Genomic DNA, 23,201 nt, shown 5'->3' on the forward strand with positions numbered 1-23,201 from the left:
TTATTAGTTCATTCTATTACTTTGGAATATTGATAATATTTTTTTTATTTATAAAGTCAATAAATAATTTATTTTTTCTATCTGTTTTATTCTTATTAGTAATAATTATTTATTTTTTAATGTTTAAATGATTTATATTTTGTAGAGGTGATTTGGTAAAATTATTCTTGTCATTTATCACTTTTTAATTTTTGTGTCAAGTTAATACTCTTTTCGTCCCATTTTATATATCACTTTTTTACTTTGGACTTGCATTAAGAAAATTTTACCCTTCTACCCTTATTTAATATTTTCTTAAGTCAACTTTATAATAAATGATGAATACATTTTGAAGGATTAATTAACTACTCTATCAAGGGTATAATAGGCAAAATATGATAATTTATGCATAAATTTTGTACAATAACCAGTAAACCCTCCATCCCTTTTTACTTGTCCATTTTTGAATTGACACACCTATTAAAAAAAACTAATTAATGACGTAATGAGTTTACTATTTTACTCCTAATAATTATGAAGTGGATGAAAAGTTTTACATTTTTCAAAGTAATTAATCATTTAATTGAGGATATAATAAGTAAAAAAAAATATTCTTTCTTGATTTCCAAAAATTGACAAATAATTAAGGACAACTATAAAGAAAAAGTAAACAAGTAAAAAGGGACGGGGTAGTATTAAATAACGGAAGGAGCAATTTCAGAATTGATTTTTTCCGTATTGAGGTTGGATAAGTCCCAAACTTTGATTCAATGCGGTCAATTGCTATTATTACCTATGTAATGTGACTAGTTCCGGAAACGTGCATTGCACGTTTATCCCAAAATATTTTATATAAATTTTGTATTATAAATGACATATTTTCTCCACTTTTAATTTATTGGTATTTACTAAAAAAAATCATTGTTTTTACAATTGAAAGTTCATACATCTTCCTAATAAAAAGAACACAAATCCTTAATTATAAACTTAACCAAAAGTGCATAAATGGTTGATTCATGTACTAATATGATGATTTACTATTCAATATTTAGTTTATTATATAATTTATAACATTTAAGTTTAATGTAGAAATAGAATTGTAATCTAACTTTTCCTAACATATATACACAAGATGAAATAATATTATCATCTTAGCTTACTTAATTAATTGTTAATTATGCTTTCTTTTTCTTTTGTATGTGAATGGTTCATAAGAAGTTGGTATTATTTGGTATTATTTAAATTGTTGAAAGACTAAAAGATTGCAATTTATTCAATTCCTAAATCTCGTACTCTTCATTTTTCTACTTTTCGATAATTAAAATCCAAGTTTCACAATGTCTTTTTTGGCATAGACAAGATTAAGATAAAGACTTAGACTCAACAATTTAAAGATCCAATATGGATGAAACTACCACTGCTACATGAAATTAGATCTTTTAGAATACTCTCCTCTCGAACTAATTAGAGAGTGTGATATAATAAATATAACTCATGAGGGTTATTTAAAAAAATAATTTCACAAATGAACTGAAATCAACATATATATTTTGATTCCTATTTCACGCGAGTAATGAAATATTATTATTAGATAAAATCAAAGAAATTAGCAAGTTATAACATTCTTGCAATTAACACAACTTCCACTTCTTCTTCAAATCAGAAACATCAAACATATTAATAGAGTAATACTCAAACGTAACAAACTAAATAAAAACAATAGGAAAAATTGCAATAACATTTTTCATTTATTCACACTTTTCATTTATTCATGCTAATAACATTTTTAACTGGATCTATAAGCCCTTGTATGGAACCCCTTAACTGACACACTAAAGATAAATAATGAAAAAGAAGAAGAGGGCATGTGGTATTGAAACTCCAGAAGAGAATCTCAATGAATTTAACATGATTAACTGAAGTGACTATTTATAAAATTCTATAACTATAGTTGGAAGTTAAAAAGACCTACCAAACATTGAATTAGTTTAGTAAGATGAAAAGTATTCTAAAGTATTGAAATGTTGAAATAAATGACAATTGCAAGTAAATTAATCCATTTGTATACTCAAATACTTAATTGATTGTTATAAAACTTTAAGTATGCAAGTGTATGTGTACATTATGGAGTAGTGTCGAATATAATGATTTTTTTCATTAATGATAGAATATTTAATTAATAATATTTTTATAATAATTTTATTTAGTGTAGGGTAAAATGGTAATTCAACTTTTCAATTTAGAGCTTCCCACTTATAATAATATATGATAAATGAAAAAAATGCTTGTTTGGACTATTGTTATTTGTTGTATTGTATTTTATTGTTAGTTTAAATGTAATGTTTATTTTGATGGTTTTTTAAATTCTATTGTATCGTCAGGGCCGTCTTAACCCTTCTAAAGTCATCGCGTGGGGCTCCATATATTTTTGGGGGACCATTTTTTAAAAATAATTACTCATATATTTTATTTTTAAAAAAAATAATATGATCAGCGTTTTGATTTTTAATAAGGAAAGTGCATATGAGATGAAAATAAATCTGAATTTCATAAGACATAATTTGATGAAAATAGGAATAGTGAAATCACAAAGTCCCTCGAAGAATCTTTTAGAGTTGATTGCTTTATATTTAGAGAGTAGATCAAACTATTTTTTCACTTCAAAATAGTTTTGAACCAATTGAAGCATGTGAAAATATTTTTTTTTCTTATTTAGTGGTAAAATATTGAGATCACTAGATGGTGAGAATTTAAAAGATATTGTCTTAACCTTGAACTTTCTTTAAAACGTAATATTTATTCTGATTTTAATGGTTTAGATTTGTTTTTTGAATTAAATGTGTTAAGGAAAATAATACAAGTAGAAGATAATGATCTATTGAAATACTGAATCAAATAAAAAGACTTGATTCTTACCAAATACACATATTGATTTATATATAAAGAGTAGATCAAACTATTTTTATTTTCTTAAGATTGTTGTCAATCTGTGTTTCTGATTTTGACAAAACTTTGCAAAAATACGAAATAACCAAAGTTTATTGAATCAGTACGAAAGATGAACAAAAATTAATTCATAAAAAACTAAAATTTGTAAAGTATCAGAATCTGAAAAAAGTTTGAATAGGAAAAAGATCAAGTCCATTGAATTCACAGTGTCTCCTTAAGGAAATTATTCCCATCTAGTATTCGAGGGATTTGGAATATGTCCTCCCAGGATAAAATGATCTCAATCACCAGATTATAGATACCAAAAACTCTGGTGTCAGCAAACCACTCAACAGAAGTAAAGTACACGAACTTTTGTGCAGAAGAAGAAAATCAATAAATTCGTGAGAAAAAATTCTGAAGAGTAAATGGTATTTATAGGCAAGAGGAACATGTTCTGAAAGGTTGCAACCCTTTCAGAATTCACACGACCATTAATGAAAGCTTTCAACCTTTCAAACGGTCCTGGCTGTTCCTGAAAGTTGCAAACTTTCAGAACAGACATCTTCCAAACGTTGGAAAATTCAAATAAAATCATGAAGGATTTAAATAAAATGGGTCGCACAAATTCGAGTCGGGTCGGGTTATTCAACTAAAAAATTGAAACGTTTTTATTAATCTCAACTAAATCATTGAAAACGTTTCTGTTATCAATTAATTAATTGAAAACATTTTGTTCATTTAATTTAATTTAATTTATTAAATAAATAAATAATTAAATAATTAAAAAAAATTTGTCCAACCAATATTCTCTCGATCGATCATTTTTCAAAGCCAAAGCCGAAGCTGAGCCGAGCGACGACGATGGCAGCAAGGGGGGTCCCTCTTTCCAACCCGTTTAACAATTAATATGAGTCTTGCTATATTTAAACTCTCCTCTTTTCTTTCCACCTTTGATGAGGGAAAAATGTCTTTTCACTAAAGCATAAGAGGATTTTTCAAGTTCCCAACTATATATTCAAGTTCCCAACTTTTCAAGTTCCGCTGTTTTCATCTTCCCTCCATTTTCCATTAAATCTTGCTATATAACCAACAATCTCCCACATTAATGGGGAATGGTTATAAATACAAAAATGCACGGACAAATGTGTACTTTATAGGCAAGGATTAATTGTATCTGGATAATTAGGTTCTCCCTTGGACTTTCTGTAGTAAACATATGTCGGATATATTCGGTCAATCAGTAGATGCGATTTTTTGAAACGTCGAGCTTTGATATATACCTAAACAACCATATGTCACACAATTAACCCTTTATTGTCTATGGTTCTTGCGATTATGTTCGTTTCAGGCATGAACACCTCCTGATTTCATAAGTGTATAAAGAATAGGCTTTTGACATAAAATTCTCTTTGAAGCGACTTACACTTTACACTCACATATGTGATTTCTAACCCTGTCATCTCGTAGATACACTATTTGGTCAAATCTGTCAAACTTAGTAAATCATTAAAAATCTTAAGTTTTATTAACTCATTAACAAGTCTTAAAGTCTTAACCTTATTCCTGAGCATTGTCTTCATTATGAGAATGGATTAAGTTGATTCACAAAGTCGAACCGTCAACTACAACTTTGATTTTCTCCTTGAATCTAGCTCTTGGGATCTCCAGTCTGCTAGATAGAGTTACCGTCATGGTGACTTGTCCTAAGCCGTAAATCCATTCCCTTAGATGATCTTTCAACTGCCTCCTTCACTAGGCCTTTCGTTAGTGGATCTGACACATTATCGCTTGACTTCACATAGTCAATTGTGATAATTTCACTAGAGAGCAGTTTTCATACAGTGTTATGTCTCCGTCGTATATGACGAGACTTACCATTGTACATGAGGCTCCCCGCCCTGCCTATTGTTATTGACTATCGCAATGTATGCAAATAGGTCCTACAGGTTTGGGCCAAAATAAAATATCATCTAGGAAATTTCGGAGTCATTCAGCTTCTTCACCATCCTTACCTAAATCAATAAATTCAGATTCCATTGTGGAGCGAGCGATACATTTCTGTTTAAACGATTTTCAATAGACTGCTCCTCCACCAAGTGTAAACACATAACCACTTGTGAATTTTACTTCATCAACACGGTGATCCAATTTGCATCACTATATCCTTCAATTTCAGCAGGATACTTATTATAACAAACGTTTCATTGTAATTCAGTGAGTTTGATTCGAATTACAAGTGTACCGACTCAGTTTGCTTATAGCACATGTCATATTTGGTCGCGTACAATTCATAATATACATCAAACTTCCTAACACTCTGGCATATTTCAATTGAGAGTCACTTTCACCTTTATTCTTTTGAAATGTAAAGCTTAAATCAATTGGAGTTTTGACAACTTTAAAATTCAAGTATTTGAACTTATCCAATACGCTTTCAATATAATGAGATTGAGATAATGCTAGTCCCTGAAGAGTTTTGAGAATCCTGATCCCTAAGATCAAATCAACAACTTCTTAGTCCTTCATATCGAACTTGCTGGACAACATGCGCTTAGTAGCATTTATATTGTCAATATCTTTACTCATTAGTCCTTATTAATATGTCATCAACATACAAACAAATAATGATTTCATGATTCAGAATGTTTTTAATGTAAACACACTTATCCTATTTGTTAATCTTGAATCCATTTGTCAATATTGTTTAGTCAAATTTAGCATGTCATTGTTTGGGTGCTTATTTAAGCCCGTAAAGTGACTTCACAAGTCTGCACACTTTATCTTCTTTACCAAGAACTACAAACCCTTCAGGTTATTCCATGTAAATGTCTTCCTCCAACTCTCCATTTAAGAAGACTGTCTTTACATCCATTTGATTAGTTTCAAGATTATACACTATTTCTAGTGCTATTAACATCCTAATTGATGTTATCCTTGTTACTAGAGAGTATGAGTCAAAATAGTCCACACCTTTTTGTCTGTATCCTTTGACTACAAGTCTAGCCTTATATTTGTCAATAGTTCCATCAGCTTTCATTTTCCTTTTAAAAATCCACTTTAATCCTAAAGGTTTATTTTCTGAAGGAAGATCAGTCAAATTCCAAGTATGATTACTTAAAATTGATTCGATCTCATTATTGACAACTTCTTTCCAATAAATTGACTCAGACGAAAACAGAGTTGCTTTAAATGTTTAAGACTCATTTTCAAGCAATAGTGCCACAAAATTTGGTCCGAAAGAAGTGGCTTTCCGTTGGCGAGTGTTACGCCTAGGACCCTCACTAGGTAGTGTATTTTTCATTGATTCTTCTCGTGGTCATTTAGGTCTTTCACTTGTCGACTCACATTCATTTTATATGGATAAATATTTTCAAAGAACTTTGCGTTATCTGATTCAATTATCATATTAAAATGAATCTCAAGATTATCAGATTTGTGAACCAAGAATCTGCAGGCTTTATTGTTCACAACATATCCAATAAATACATAATCTACCGTTTTGGGTCCAATTTTCACCATTTTGGGTAAAGGAACCTCTACCTTAGCTAAACACCCCTACACTTTGAAATGTTTCTTTCCTTTTCACAACTCATATGAAATTGATTATGTTTTGCTACGGGGTACCCTATTGAGTATCTTATTAGTCGTAAGGATGGCTTTCCCCCAAAGGTTTTGCGGTGAATCAGAATTGATCATTAAGGCCTTAATCATTTTCTTTAGTTTTCTGTTCTTCCGTTCCGCCAAACCATTTAACTGTGGTATATAGGGTGCAGTGATTTGATGACTAATATCATATTCCAAATATATCTATGCAAAAGGAGATTCATATTCTCCACGCCTATCATTTCCAATCATTTTTATGTTTAGATTCAATTGGTTCTCAACTTCATTTTTGTATTGCTTAAATGCATCAATTGTTTCATCCTTACTATTAAGCAAATATACATAACAAAATTGAGTGCAATCGTCAATAAAAGTTATAAAATATTTTTTCCAACCACGAGATGGGTGTCCACTTCATATCGCATATATCAGTGTGAATTAAGTCTAAAGATTTTGAATTTCTTTTAACAGACTTGTAGGGATGTTTAAGAAACTTAGTTTCCACACAAATTTCACATTTCGATTTATCGCATTTAAAATCAGGCAATACTTCTAAAGTAACCAATTTTTGCAGGCTTTGTAATTTACATGTCCCAAACGGGCATGCCATAAATCATTTGATTCCAATAAGTAAACAGAAACAAAATTCTTATTTATACTGTCAACAACCATTACATTCAATTTGAAAAGGTCCTCATTGAGGTAGCCCTTTCCTATGAACATCTCATTCTTATATATTACAACTTTATCACTAACTAGGACACAGTTAAATCCGTTCTTAACGAGTAGTGCAGCAGAAACTAAATTCTTCCTAATAGTAGAAACATGCAAAACACTTTTCAAAGTCAACACCTTGCCGGAAGTCATTTTCAACATTACTTTCCCAGCTTCTGCAATCCTTGTTGTTGCTGTGTTTTCCATGAACAAATCTTCATCGTACTCAACAAGAGTGTACGTTGCAAAGACTTCTTTCGCAGAGTAAATATGTCGAGTGGCACCTGAGTCGAGAAATCACTCCTTGAAATTTCCAACTTAGTTACACTCCGAGATCATTGCACACAAGTCATTTGCATCTTCCATCTCTTCTACTATGTTTGCTTGACTTTTGTCTTTGTCTTCATCTTTGTATTTCTTGGAGCACGACAGTTAGAAGACCTATGACCAGTCTTACCACAATTGTAACAGTTGACTTTGAATTTTTTCTTGGCCTGTTCTGACTTCTGCTCGTTGGACTTCTTTCTCTTTTTGTCTTTGGTAGAAGTTTCTTTAACAATATTAACTCAAATGATTGTTGAGCTCTTATGAGACTGCTTTTCGGCGTTTTTGTTATGTTCCTCAATCTTGAGCTGAATCACAAGATCTTCAAGCTTTATTTCTTTACGCTTGTGCTTTAGATAATTCTTGAAGTCGTTCCATGAAGGAGGCAACTTCTCGATCATTGCAGCCACTTGAAAAGCTTCATTTACTATCATATCTTCAGCAATCAGATCATGGAGAATACATTCAAGCTCCTGCACTTGTGATCCAACAGTTTTAATATCTACCATTTTATAGTCTAAAACTTTGCGACCACAAACTTTTTCAAGCATGCATCTTCTGCCTTATATTTCTTCTCAAGTGCATCCCACAACTTTTTAGAAAGTGCCATTACACTATAGACATCATATAAGTCATCCTATAAAGCACTCAAAATGTAGTCTTTACATAGGAAGTCTGTTGTTTCCACACTTCAATAATCATGAATTTTTCTCTGTCTGACATATCAGCAGCAGGAACTGAAGTTTCTTCGCTGGTAAATTTCTGCAGACCAAGAGTGGTAAGCCAGAAAAAAATACCTGTTGCTGCCATCCTTTGACACCGTGAATTTATCCGATTTCTCTGCTTGTGGTACAACAGTTCGAAGTTGTGCAGCAACAACCATTGTAACATTTTTGTTTGTCATTTCTGATAAACAAAAATCGATATAGTCTTAGTAAGCAATAACTTATAATTGCAGACTTCAATAAGTATAAAATCACAAAGATTTTTGTCTCCACCAGAAACACAAATTAATATAAAATAAATAATTTCCTTAAGATCGTTGTCAATCTGTGTTTGAAAAAATAAAATTGCTGATTCTGACAGAACTTTGCAAAAACACGAAGTAACCATAGTTTATTGGATCAGTACGAAAGATGAACAGAAATTAATTCATAAAAAACTAAAATGTAACGTACCATAATCTGAAAAAAGTTTTAACAAGAAAAAGATCAAGTCCACTGAATTTACAGTATCTCTTTAAGAAAATTATTCCCCTCTAGTACCCGAAGTTTGATTTGAAATATGTCCTCCCAGATAAAATGATCTCAATCACCAGAGTATAGATATAAGAAACTCTGGTGTCAGCGGACCACTCAACAGCAGTAAAGTACACGAAGAAACTTTTGTGCAGATGAAGAAGAAGAAAATTAAAAAAAAATCGTAAGAAAAAATTCTGAAGAGTAAATAATATTTATAGGCAAGAGGAACAGGTTTCGAAAGGTTGCAACCCTTTCAGAATCCGCACGACCGTTAATGAAAGTTTGCAACCTTTTCGGTCGGGTTATTCAACTAAAAAATTGAAACGTTTCGATTAATTTCAACTAAATTATTGAAAACGTTTTGGCCATTTAATTTAATTTAATTAAATTAATAATTAAACAAATAATTTAAATAAATTTTGTCCAAAAAATAATCTCTCAATCATTTTCCAAAGCCAAGCCAAATCCGAAGCCGAAGTCGAGCGACGATGACGGCGCGAGGGGTAGTCCCTCTTTCCAATTCTTTTAATAATTAATAGGAGTGTTTCTATATTTAAACTCTCATCTTTTTCTTTCCACCGCCGATGAGTAAGAAATACTTTTTCATTAAAGCATAAGAGGACTTTTCAAATTTCTAACTATTCAAGTTCCCAAACTTTTCAAGGTCCTCTCTTTTCATCTTCCCTCCATTTCCCATTAATTCTTGCTACATATCCAAGTACCCAACAATTGAAGCATATGAAAATATTTTTAATTTCTTATTTAGTAATAAATTATTGAGATCACTAGATGATGAGAATTTAAAAGATATTGTCTTAACCTTGAACTTTCTTTAACACGTAATATTTATTATGATATTGATGATTTAAATTTATTTTTTGAACTAAAATTGTAAAGAAAAATAACACAAGTAGAAGATAATGATCTAATGGAAATATTAATCAAATAAAAAGACTTGATCTTTTAATCGTTGCCTTATCTGGAAAAAGTTTTTTCAAAATTAAAATTGATTAAATCTTCTTTAAGATTAGCAATGTCTAAAGAGAGATCAAATGAATTATCTCTATTATCATTTGTAAAGGAATTATTAAAACAAATGGATTATAAAACAGTACCTAATGATTTCACATCTAAAATAGTTAGAAAAGTAGATTTTAAATTAAAGTATATGTGCTGAAAATAATTAAATATTGGGACTCCTTTCTTAAGTTTCGCTTTAGGCCAATGTTATTGAGTCAGCCTTGTGTATCGTATTGTTTAAATTTATATTTAGATAATTACAAATAAACTCATTTTTATTTTATTTTTTTATAAATTTATTATCCAAATTATGAATGTATAATATTATATAAAACAAAGAACAATATAATATATCTAAACACTACATATTCATTAAATTAAAATAATATAATATAATACGATATATTATAAAATAACATGCCATAACCATCCAAACCACATGTAGTTTGTTTTCATCACAAAACTATGCCTCTTCTCGTTCACAAATCACAAGTGCCTTTGCTACAATTGTATGTATTATGTAGGCGGACCATTAAAATAGAGATACACACTCTCAAGCCAACAATTTTATCATAATACAGCTCATAAATATTAATTGCAACATAGTGGTCCAGATCTGGGAAAACTATACAAATTGCCTCCTAAAAGTAAACTAATTATTTTGACTTATCCTTATGCTAAACAATCAGAAAAATGTGTCCGAAATTTGATCAGAAATGTATAAAGACTATACTAACGTTTTAGTTTAAAATAAAGGAAAAATACAATTAAAGAAAGAATTTGATTTTTCAAAAAATCTTTGCAATTTTCAGTACAATTCTAGATTCCCGTAACTTTATTCTCCTAAAATAAATTGAGAAAATATTGAATAACTTATAAAGCGACAAAAATTACATGGATTTTGAATAAAATATACAAATGTTGTAAAGTGGAAAAAATAGTAAAATAAAAATTTAGGTACCACGAAAATTAATTTTCTTTTTACTTTCATACTCTTATTCTTGATTTTATTATTTGATTTTATAGTATAAATTGAAAATACTTACGTAAAAACAAAGGCGTCTGATCATTTTCTATCTCTTATATTATATCGATTTGATACATTGTAAATAATTATTTATATTTGTTACTAAAATATAACTCAAATATTTATTTTAATTATAAATAATTTAACATCAACATTTTCCTCTTGAATATAATTTAACGTCAATATTATTCGTAATTTATTTACTCTTGAAATTAATCTTAGCTTTTTTTTTTTTGAAATACTCTTAGCTTGTTGTTAACTAGGGATATCACTTAATTATTTAAATACGTAGTTTAATCTTTCAAAACATAATAATTAGAAAATGTGCAAAACTACAACATTATGTGTAACTATCTTTTATTGTAAATAGGATTATCGCTTATGAACCATATGATTTTAAGTATTTTAACAATGTGTACATCAATTAATTCTGAAGTGTTTTGAGTTTTTTGATTGTCGTTATTGAAATATTTCAAATTATATTTTTAATTTTATTCATAGCTTAATTTTTTAAAACATAATAATTACTACAATTACCTAATTAGAGCTCATATTAGTAACAGATTATAATGATTCTCAAATCATCAAAATGGCATACAGAGGAGCACAAGACTACAATATTAATGCTTGGGTCTTTGGTCTGTTATCTAGGATTGATACATATGAAATGGAATGTTTTGAGTTTTGACTGTTATTATTAAATTATTTTACATTATATTTAAAAAATCATTTAAAATTTAATCTAAGTTTATTTATATATAACTACAATAAAATTACTTAATTTTAAAGATTCATAATTAGTTTCAAAAAAGTATTAATTTGAGGAAAAAATAATATTAATATTATGACAATAACTATGTAAACTTAATATATTTTAACATATCATTTTATAACAAATATTTTTTTAATAAAACAACAAATAATACTAATAAAGAAAAATATATATGTTATAAATTTTAACAGTTCATGCTTAACAGATTTGTGTTGTCATTAATATCGGATAATTATATGAAGATGTTTTTCTTTTAATTTTTTTTATAAAATTTTATTTTGAAATGATAAAGAACTTTAATTTCTATATCCGTTCTGTATTATTATAATTTTTCAATGAAGCGACAACAACATTTCTATCCAAAAAATATTTGTATACGTCTCTTATACTCAAATAAGAAAAAATTAATTTGAATGAGTCTTTATTTGTATATGATATGATTCATATACGATCGAGGATAGGAAGACAATTACATAATAGGATAAAAATTATTGTAATTTCAGTTTTCTTGATATTTCGCTCACATACATTCTAAGTATAATCAGATATATATAATTTTATCATTTAACTTCTTTCTATAAATTTGATACATAACAACAACTCCTTTAAATGAATAGGAGTAATTGTTTTGCCAACTGATCAATTTTAGATTTTTAATTTTGAATATTATAAATATAATTTTTTAATATTTAAATTTAGTTATAATTTATCTTTTCTACACTATAAATTATAAACTAAAATAAATCATCTACACTTTACTCTTATTTTATACTTTTTAAATTTTCTTTTTTTATCATTAAAAAATAAGAAATGGAAAATAATTAAACTAAAAAAAATAAGCAAAAAGGAGGATATTTTAAACGAAAAAAGAGATATAGTTTTCTACTAATTTTTTATTATTATGCTTACATTTTAAATAATTTTTTTTTAGATCTTGAAAATTTCAAGAGAGAAGAGTGAGTGAAACTTATGTTTTGTTTGGTGAATTTTAAGGTTCATTTTTAATGTTTAACTATGAAATTATAAATAATTAATCTCATCAATCATTTTCAATACATTGTAAATATAATTGAAGACTATATTCAATATTTGAATTAAAAGACAAAAATATCCAAAAATAAACTAGTTTATAGAGTGAAAATATACTTTTACCATTCTGGCCAATTATGACTAAATTTTTTTGACCAAAAGAATTTTTTCCTAATTTTGTCAATACCTCTACAATAGAAAATAGTGAAAATTATGGAAATATATTACTTACTATGCATATAGTTTTATTTAATTATGAATGTAGTTTATAGATTACCACATAGCATTAATTAACTTTTTTTTTAAATTTAATTATTTAATTTCGATTTTCTTGGGATTATGTATCTTATTTATCTCTTCATTAGAGTTTTTAATACACACTTTTCTGCCTTGTCAAATATTCTCTCTTTCTATTTATTTGTTTATATTTTTTTTTTTAGTTGTCTTCATTTATTTATTTATTTTGACAAATCAAGAAAGGATAATTTTCTTTTTCTGTTATACACTTATTTAAATTTCTTGAAAATTTTCAAATTTTTATTCATTATTTTTAAATCATAATTAATAAAGATAAAATTATAATTTCTTTATATTAATTATTAATATTTTAATATATGTATCATTTTTAAAATAAAGGGACGGAGTCTTATTTATTTTAGTTCTTTTTTATTCGATCTATGTGTATGCAGAGTAAAAGCTTTTTACCTTTCCAACAATTCACCCATTTCTAAATTTCATTATTTCCTATGCAGTATTTATTGAGGGCCTGTTTGAAAAGTCATTGGTAATTAGAATTAGTGTAATTACTAGGTTAGTAATAATATAACTTTTTAATTAAGTTGATTTGCTTGGTTGTCTCAATATAAATTATATTGTAATTACACCTCTTATTTAAATATCACAATATAATTACATATCTTGTTTGAATACACAATTATAATTCATAAATTAAAAATAATAATTAATTATTTAAAATTTATACTAAATAAACAAGAAACTTTACAAATAAAGTTAAATTGAATATTTAAGATGTATATTATTTTTTTGAAAATTTATTAATTAATAAATATATGTTCTTAATTAATATTATGAAAAAACACAATTGAACTGATTATAAAAATTAAAAGTATAAAGTTTCTATGAACATTATCAAATGCATGTTTGATAAAAAGATTAATATATTAATAAAATTTCATAAATTATTAAAATATTGATAAAAGGATAATCTATGAAGTCTAATTAAAAAACAACTTGCAATGTAAATTCAATATTACTAAAACAAATGAAACTGAAAAATATAACATAATTTATATATTCAAAACAAAAAAATTTAACATACTACTCTTATCACAAATTTCAATATAACATATATATATGATAAAATTTTTATTTAAAAAAAAACGAAACTCTATAATCTTACGTAACAATAAATTCTATTTTAATTTAAAAATTTTAAATACTAATAAAAATACTATATTAATGAGAAAATAAATATGACATAAAGAAATAGATCATACAAATAATAGAATCACGAGAAGAAGTTCAAATCTAGTAATATATAATAAAAATTATTATTTTTTAAATATTTTAGAATAATAATAAAAAATGAACTTAAAATAATAAAAATATAAATATTAAAACAAAAAAATAAAAATAGAAATAAAAAAAATAAGAAATCAAAAAATAATCAACTAGTAATTACACCATGTAATTACCAGCAATTCGCAACCTCTCCTTTTGAACTGAAAAATATGATTATCTCTGTCAATTACGTCAATTACTTGCTGACCAAATAATTACCCATCCAACTAAACAGGATATATAGTAATTACACTCAATTATACCAAATTCAATTGGCCGCGAGAGAGAGTTTAACCATTGTTCTTCTCTCTTCCTTTCATATTTCATCATTTCGTCACTTGCATCATTTTTATATTTTCTCTTAAGTTCATCACTCAATATTATATTTTCATATTTCGATTAATATGGATTGGATGTCCCGAAAAAGTTCGAAGATTGATACTGGTACTGTTAATGAAAATGAAGCAATTGGAAGACACGATCAGTTAATTTGAAAGGGAAAGGGTATTTATATGTTTAAATGAATTCGAAACACAAAAATTATTATCTATTAGATTTTGAATTTTAGAAAAATGTGAAAATTTTTCTATAAAACAGGCAATTTACGATTGTCCTTACTCAAAAAGTTAATCAAAATTACTCTTATAAAACCAAAAAAAGAAGAAGAGGATCTTACTATTTAATTAATTAATAGTGTTTTATCTTTTAGTAGGACTACTCAATGTGTATATCAAGTAATTGAACTAGTAGGTTTTGTGCTGAATAATTATGCCTAAAATAAAGAGAATAAGTTTGGATTAAACTTCATTAGAGAGATTAGTTATCCTGTAATTAACTATTTTGAAATTACTTAATTCATCATTATGATTTAAATTGTGGAATGGCTTATATAATCAAACAAAGATATAAAAGAACTCATCACTATTTAATTATTTCTATCCATCAAACAAAACAAGTTTACCTATATACATTCTTATACACATTAGATATACAATTACGCATAATTGTTCATATTTATGACTTATATTTACTAATAATAAGGTTTATTATTTTTATCTATTAACGGAAAAGAGTTCAAAATGCATTTTAACGATGGGAATTAAATCCTCCGCCTATTTTGTTTGACCTAAAATGCTATCTACATCAATATTTTTACTCTATTTTATCTTTATTTTCAACAGAGCAGATCATAACATTAATTATAAATTCATTAATGAAGTTTGACCAAGTGTATTTACAAGTATACTTCCTCACTCTCTATTTAATAGTATCAAATATTTTTAAAATTTTACTCGTATCATTTATATTTGCATGTATAGCTATTGGCTGTATATTGTCTTTTGCATGTACACCACATGGCTGTGAATTGTCTGAATTTTTACCGCTTTACTATGAGAAAGCCAATTCTGCCCACGTATCCCTTCTCTTTTTCACCTCCACGCGTTTTTGACTGCTGACACTTCTTTTCCCAATTTTTGTTAGAAATGTGGTCCCCACTGCTCATTTGGTTTATGAGAACATATTAAATAAATTAAGGTTTTGATAAACTCCTCATGGTATTATTTATAGTGATCACTAGGAATTTGATCGTAGCCAAAACTTTTTTTTAATCAAGAGGGTCTAAAATAATGACGTGGAATTATCAAAATAAAATAAAAATAGTATTGTTACATTTAGAATTTGAACTCTAAACTCCTAATGGATAACCATTATCATCACGCAAAATATGTATAATTTATATTAAAATGTTCAATTTCAAAATATATTATTTTAAATATAAAATTTAATATATATATACAACACAATTTTCAGATTTATATTATTAATAAAAGCAAAATTAAATGGTGGAAGAGAAAAAAGTAAAGCAAAATTAAATAGTGAAAGAGAAAAAAGTCAATTGTTGTATTTGCATAACAATCACGTTCTTATTATTTTTTTTTTTTTTAAAAAAAAGAAATATTGGGCGGAGATGTGAATAAGAAAGAAAGAAGAATGAGAGATGTAGGTGGACGTGAACCTAAAATATTAGTATCACTACTACTATATAACTATAACAAACAACAACGACAATTTGCAAGTATGAAGAGATAAGAGTAACAAGACAATCAACAAGAAACACAAGTTGAGATTTCTGTGCCTCTCTGTGGAATAAGGAGAGACACACATCTTCTTACCCTTTAAAAGAGAAAATATAGTATAATTTCAATTTCAAACTCTTTATATTATCTATCTATCTACATTCACACTTCACCTAACCCAACATCTCTCTTTTTTTTTATCTCTCTTCTTCTCCCTAACTAAAATGGCAAGTTGGGTTCTATCAGAATGTGGTCTTAGACCACTACCAAAAATATACCCAAAGCCTACAATAGGTTTTTCTTCTTCCGTTTCTGTTTCCGCCACCAGTTTGAATTTGAGAAGAATTTCACCTTCACCTATACGAACAGATCGGAATTGTTGGGCATTGAGGGTAAGTGCACCGCTTAGGATCCAAATTGCCGGAGAAGAAGAGGAACAAACAACAAACAATGGGGATGAGTTTTTTGACCCAGGAGCACCACCCCCTTTTAAGCTTTCTGATATTAAGGCAGCTATCCCTAAGCATTGTTGGGTCAAAAATCCATGGACATCCATGAGTTATGTTGTTAGAGATGTAGCTATTGTGTTTGGGCTGGCGGCTGCTGCTGCTTATTTCAACAATTGGCTTGTTTGGCCTCTTTATTGGTTTGCTCAGAGTACAATGTTTTGGGCTCTCTTTGTTCTAGGTCATGATTGTGGACATGGAAGCTTTTCAAATAACCATAGCTTGAATAGCGTTGCTGGACATATTCTTCATTCTTCAATTCTTGTTCCTTATCATGGATGGTTAGTTTTGTTTTGAGGAATTTTATTTGTTCAAAATCGAATTTTATTTTTGATTGATTGATCATATATTTCAGGAGAATAAGCCACAGAACTCATCATCAGAACCATGGACATGTTGAGAATGATGAATCATGGCATCCTGTAAGTTTGTTTGATGTATATTCATTCCACTTCTCAAACAAACTATTTTTCGCCTCTATATTACCTTTTTATTTTTTCCCAGTTATCTGAGAAGCTTTACAATAGTTTGGATGATATCACAAAGAAATTTAGGTTCACTCTACCCTTTCCCTTGCTGGCATATCCTTTCTATCTGGTGAGTTGTTACTAGTCTATATCCAATGACAATAACAAAATTTGATGTAACTTGTATAACTCATAATAATCATTACCACAGTGGGGTAGAAGTCCGGGAAAGAAAGGTTCTCACTTTGATCCAAACAGTGATTTGTTTGTGGCAAGTGAGAAGAAAGATGTGATCACTTCAACTGTCTGCTGGACGGCAATGGCTGCATTGCTTGTAGGATTGTCCTTTGTCATGGGTCCTCTTCAAATGCTTAAGCTTTATGGCATCCCCTATTGGGTTAGTCCAATTTCCAACCTTGCCTTGTTTTGTTGTTACTTGACTCATTTTATTAACTGAATTCAATTCAACATGTAGGGCTTTGTCATATGGCTGGATTTAGTTACCTATTTGCATCACCATGGCCATGAAGATAAAGTTCCTTGGTACAGAGGAGAGGTAAGCTAGAATGCCAAATGAAATATGTTTAATGTGTTTGTGTATTTTAGATGTGTCTAATCATGTCTTGTATAAATCACTTGCCTTGGGATATAAGCATTTAGTTGTTAGTTACTCCTATTTTTTTTATGAAGACATAAAAAAGTTGGGAGGTGACATGTATGTATGAAACAGGAATGGAGTTATCTGAGAGGAGGGCTTACAACACTTGATCGTGACTATGGATGGATTAACAACATCCACCATGACATAGGGACTCATGTGATACATCATCTCTTCCCTCAAATCCCACACTATCATTTGGTAGAAGCAGTAAGTATGACATACATTTTAAGTTGCTTTCAATAGTTTGTTTCTATTGGTGTCTTAATAACATGGATTGTTTTGCAGACTGAAGCTGCTAAACCAGTGTTAGGGAAATATTATAAGGAGCCAAAGAAGTCAGGGCCTCTACCATTTTACTTGTTGGGATATCTGATAAGAAGCATGAAGGAGGATCACTTTGTGAGTGACACAGGGAATGTAGTATATTATGAAACTGATCCCAACCTTTATGGGTCTAAGAAATAGCAAAATCCTGTTAGCTGATTATTTTTTCACTAACACTATCTATGGCCATTCAAGTTGGTTGTATTAAGCACTACTAGTTGAGCACAAAGTAAAGTTAGAAGATGGGGAAGGCATATAGTTTCAATTATTGTCTTCAGGACCTTCTGTTGGGTTGGCCAAGAAAGTATATTATTTGTATTCTGGATTCTGAAATGTTTTATTTATAAAAAATATACTTCAGTTCCCACCATCTTCATCTTCATCTTCTGTTGTTTTTTCTGCTGTGCATGGATCCGCTAACATTAGTTATGAAGGTAAAAGTTATTTTTGACACGCAAGGGGAAAAAAGAAGAAGACATGGGTGTGGTTATAGAGGGAAGAAACAACCATCACATTCAATAATAATCAACTTAAACATTTTACACGTTGAAGAGTCTATTACATGTGGTTGTTATCATTGTAGTCAGTATCCACTCTTTGTCAAACAAGTCATGTGTTTCACTTCTGTAAGGAAGTTGACGTCTTAATAAAACAAGTAATGTGTTTCACTTCTGTAAGGAAGTTGACGTAGTAATATTTGATGTGTCATGAGATATCAAACAAGGATTTAGTATAGTAATTATATTTTTATGACCCAAACAATTCTAAATTAGCAAGAAATACACTATGATATGTTGGTGGTCTAGATTGGGGCTATGATGAACTTCCTTGGTACATATGAAAGCTATGGTCTTAAGAGAATTTCGATTCTACTTGGATTCCTCTACTAAAATATTATGAGAAGACAGATATCTACCTAATTGGGTTCCTTTTAAAGAATTTAGTCGATATCAGCAAGGAAAATGTTTTGAAAATATTTTCTATTAGTTGTTCAAGGAAGTAGCACTCTTACAAAGAAATTGATGTTTTCATAAGAGTACAAAACTGATGTATCATGAGAGAGCTATTAGTCTTAGCCTACACTAATCAGCAGAGCAATTACAAACGGTATCTACACCAACATTTGCAGTTGATTTAACAATCTGCAATAGGAAACTTGCCTCAATAGTGTAGCTATTCAATATCAACTAAAGGTGTAAAGATTTCACTGCATTCATGAATGATTGTATCCGCGATTCGTCTTTTTTGATGCCGTCTTGTCCACATATGCCGCTACTGACATCCACTCCATTGGGTTTAAGAGCAGAAAGAGCTTCACAAACATTCTCTGGGTTGATTCCTCCGGCCAAGAGCCACCCGTGTTTGCTTCTAATTGATGGTAGCTTAAACTGAGCCCAGTTGAACCCTTTGCCACTGCAGAAGTATGTGAATACAAATTTTATTTCATAATTTACAGTCCAACACTTGCTCAACCGTAGCTATCATGAATTCATCTCCTCTAAAATGGTCAGTGTCCTCATTGCTAATAGTAGTGCTATTCTTCTCTCATTACAATGCAACTGTTAGTGATTTGATTCCTGTCACATTAGACTCAGTTGCTTGGTCTTGCTTAAGTTTTTTTTTTTTAAAAAAAGTCTGCTTTGGCATGAACAAATCCAAAAAAAGAGTTTGATACTACTAACTCAAATGGAATTGCATTATATTAGCTCCATATGGGGTGGGATTAAGCTTAGTCCAAAAGAGACTCTGTATGATAGAATACCAGCCATGCCAATGGTAGGTATATCAATAAGGTAAAAACTGTACCTGCCACCTTTCGCGCTATCCACTAGAATCCAATCAACTAGAGAAGACTCCTCATTAGAGATAGAGTTCAAAAGGCCTCCCTCTTCATCTGCATGAAGTACGTATACTAAAGGTCTCTCCCTGACTAAAACTGGAAAAGCATCTCGAGAATCATTTCCATGAAGCTGCTCAATTTGAACATGTTGTGGATTTTGAGTATTGAAAACAATAGATACAAGATGGTGAAAGATAACAGTCCTCACCTGCACCAATTCAAGGTTTGCTGCATCAGAGGCCCTTAGTATTGTGTCAGCATTATCATCTACAAACACCCCAACTGGAAGAGCTCCATATTCCCGCGCAACCTTTGAGATTTCCTTTGCAGTAGAAAGTGAAACAGAGCGCTTTGAGTTGGGCCATATGATCATACCAATAAAATTGGCTCCAGCTTCTGCTGCAAGAGCAGCATCTCTAGCTGATGTAATTCCACACATTTTGACTAAAGTCCTACTTTCTGTTTGCGCTGCTTGAGCCGAGACTCCTGTTGACTGATTTAAGGTGCACATAAATCTGTTGCTGGTGGAAGTCCTCAGTTGTGCTCTATTTGTAGAATATACTTCTACATCCAATACACCTGTAAGAATAAGATTTGGATGTATCAGTTCTAATATATTCTACTTTAACCACCAGATCTGTGAACATGTTTTAAAAGAATCTCAAGGAAAAATCATTACTTCTAAAACGCCGATCAATTGCAAATTTGCATCGTTCCACTTATTGTTGATAAGAATTAGAATAAGAGAAGGTTAAAAAGGAAAACTTTTCTCTGTAAGATTAAAACGAAATCGAGAAAATGAAACAGTGGCTAAGCAAGCAATCAAAATCCAAAGCTTAACTCTAGAATTGTCAGGTGTAAGCTTCCTATCCCAGTCCTGGTTGACTTCTCTCTTTTTCTTGTGTGAAAAAATTAAAAGAACAAATAGAATAAGTAATACTTGTGTTCTCATTGGTCTTTAGATCACGTGTTTTCTTAAGAGAACCCCAAGTTATCAAAATTCCCAACTTATTATCTTCTGAAGCTACAAATTATTTCTTAAAAACTGTTACTCTCTTTCTTCTTGTTTTTTTCTTACAATTATCTTTTAGGGTGGGGATACTATAAGTGCAAAGAATGTCCATATAATCCAAACTTTCACTTACCTTGACTTCTGGGAAGGCCTATTACTCTTGGTTGAAGCTGAGCTCCCATGTTGAACACTGAAAAACACAGAACTATGGCTAAGACTTGAGTAAATAGTGACATAATCTGACACAATGTTATGTGCTCTTATGCCACTCAAACAAATCATTAAACAAGCAGGACCTTGGAAATTGAAAGAAGTAGATCTCTGAGATTATTTAACAAATTTTAGCTGCTGAATAACAGCTCTTAAAAAAAGCAAACATCATACTGGCACGTCTACTGGGGCTTACAATTGTTTCTTTGTTTGTATAAAAATAGGAAGAGCCTTCAGGGTGATTATTGCATTTTGATAGAAATCCAAATATCTTTTGCACACTGTTTTTCTGGTGCATGTTGCACTGAGGAACACACCACATCTCTTTAAACTGAAATCTATTAGTCTCTGGATGAGACGACACTTGTATTGTTAGTTGTAATAAGACTAATGGCAGATAACACAATGAAGACAATGTCTAGTTTGCTACAGAAAGGAAAGCAGGGGAATACAAGGAACTAAATGTGAAGATGACTTAGAGAAAAAGCTTATGTAGAAAGTTCTCTATTCTGTAAAAAGAACCAGAAAATACATAAACATTCAATTAAAAAGAAACTGAAATAGATCACGGTCCTACTTTTTAGTCGTGGTGCTAACCATGGTAACTACCCTAAAATAACTGGAAAAAGAATACAGGAAACTTAGAAATAGACACTGCAGTCCTAAAGGAACTATCTAATATGTATAACTTGATAGTTTGAAGTTGTCTATTAACTGATACACTCTTGGTGCTCTGGCCTATAAGAAAAGGTGCATGTATAAAGATGGATGAAGAAAAATATAAGTAAAGAAGAACCTGAGAGCATCCTTCCTTCCTAATTCTATTCTACCACTGTCGTGATACTCGAGAGAGAAGAGATACCGCGAAATAGTCCTGCTACTCATCAAATAAAGGAACTGGTCAAACAGAGGAATTGCTAATTGCTAGTACATTCTAATAACTAGACTAGTCAGCTTATGCTAGCTAGTCAACAAAGAAACCTTTTAAAACTGACAATTCGCAAACAAGCAACTAAAATCCAAGAAGCTGGAAAGCAACATTGACCAACAAATCATGGAGATATCCAGAGTATTTCACTACATGATTAAATTCTAGAATGAGTACAACATAAATATAAACATATGATACCGTATGTCTGTTCAGAATCTAAAGAGTAGTTTGGTTTGGGTTTTAGAAGAGCTAGTAATAATAAGAATAAGTTAAAAACAACAACAAACCCAGTGGAATCCCACAAAGTGGGGCCCGGAAAGATAGAGTGTATGCAAGACTTACCACACTTCTATGAGGTAGAGAGGATGTTTCTGAATGACCCTCGGCTCAAGCAAATCAAAGTAGTAATTAAACGAAAAGCATGACAACTAATAGGAAAAAGTGTGGAGCATATATGCAAGGAACCATAACTATAACAGCAAGATGAAGTCACCTAAGACAGAGTAAACCACATATGATATCACATAGAAAAAACCAAAGACAACATGAATATGCTAATACTACGACCGACGTGGAGTTATAAACTCCCAAGTCCACCCAACCAAAGACATGAATAGGTAAGTAATACGACAACTCTCAGTTACATACTAACCTTCTACCTTATCCACGACCTCCATAACCTCTTATCTAAGGTCATGTCCTCGATTAACTGAAGATGCGTCATATCCTGCCTAATTGCCTCTCCCCAATATTTTTTTAACCTGCCTCTGCCTCTCCTCCACCCCACTATATCCAACCTCTCACACCTCCTTACCGGCAGGAGTGTTCAAAACTGAACCGTAACCAATAAGCCAACCACAAAATTGGCTTATTGGTAATAAGGTTGGATATATAGTTGGTGAATGGATTAATATTTTATAATTAACGGCTTACTGGTGGTGGGGGGGGGGG

At 30.0% G+C, this 23,201-nt stretch overlaps 2 protein-coding genes across 10 annotated transcripts in view; one reads left to right on the forward strand and one right to left on the reverse strand.

The window, feature by feature from the left end:
• The first annotated feature begins 16,221 nt into the window (after positions 1-16,221).
• Positions 16,222-18,627, forward strand: LOC107023114 (omega-3 fatty acid desaturase, chloroplastic). Its single transcript, XM_015223673.2, has 7 exons — positions 16,222-17,086; positions 17,161-17,227; positions 17,310-17,402; positions 17,484-17,669; positions 17,748-17,828; positions 18,003-18,140; positions 18,219-18,627. The coding sequence occupies exons 1-7, from the start codon at positions 16,524-16,526 to the stop codon at positions 18,396-18,398; spliced, it is 1,308 nt and encodes a 435-aa protein (XP_015079159.1). The 5' UTR covers positions 16,222-16,523; the 3' UTR covers positions 18,399-18,627.
• A 593-nt stretch (positions 18,628-19,220) lies between these two features.
• Positions 19,221-23,201, reverse strand: part of LOC107023115 (N-(5'-phosphoribosyl)anthranilate isomerase 1, chloroplastic-like) — a 7,407-nt gene continuing 3,426 nt past the window's right edge. For 2 of the 9 annotated variants that reach the window (XM_015223678.2, XM_027917379.1), the window contains exons 2-5: positions 21,243-21,299; positions 20,306-20,676; positions 20,064-20,227; positions 19,221-19,670 (exon numbers count right to left, since the gene is read on the reverse strand). In XM_015223678.2, the coding sequence (XP_015079164.1) occupies positions 19,445-19,670; positions 20,064-20,227; positions 20,306-20,676; positions 21,243-21,291 (810 nt within the window). In that variant the 5' untranslated portion in view covers positions 21,292-21,299 and the 3' untranslated portion in view covers positions 19,221-19,444. Of the gene's footprint in view, positions 19,671-20,063; positions 20,677-21,242; positions 21,308-22,115; positions 22,197-23,201 lie in introns of those variants that run through there. The other 7 variants (XM_015223676.2, XM_015223677.2, NM_001323442.1 and 4 more) reach the window with 7 other exon arrangements.

Source organism: Solanum pennellii, chromosome 6, assembly GCF_001406875.1.
Source record: "Solanum pennellii chromosome 6, SPENNV200".
In the NCBI taxonomy this organism is placed as follows: domain Eukaryota; kingdom Viridiplantae; phylum Streptophyta; class Magnoliopsida; order Solanales; family Solanaceae; genus Solanum; species Solanum pennellii.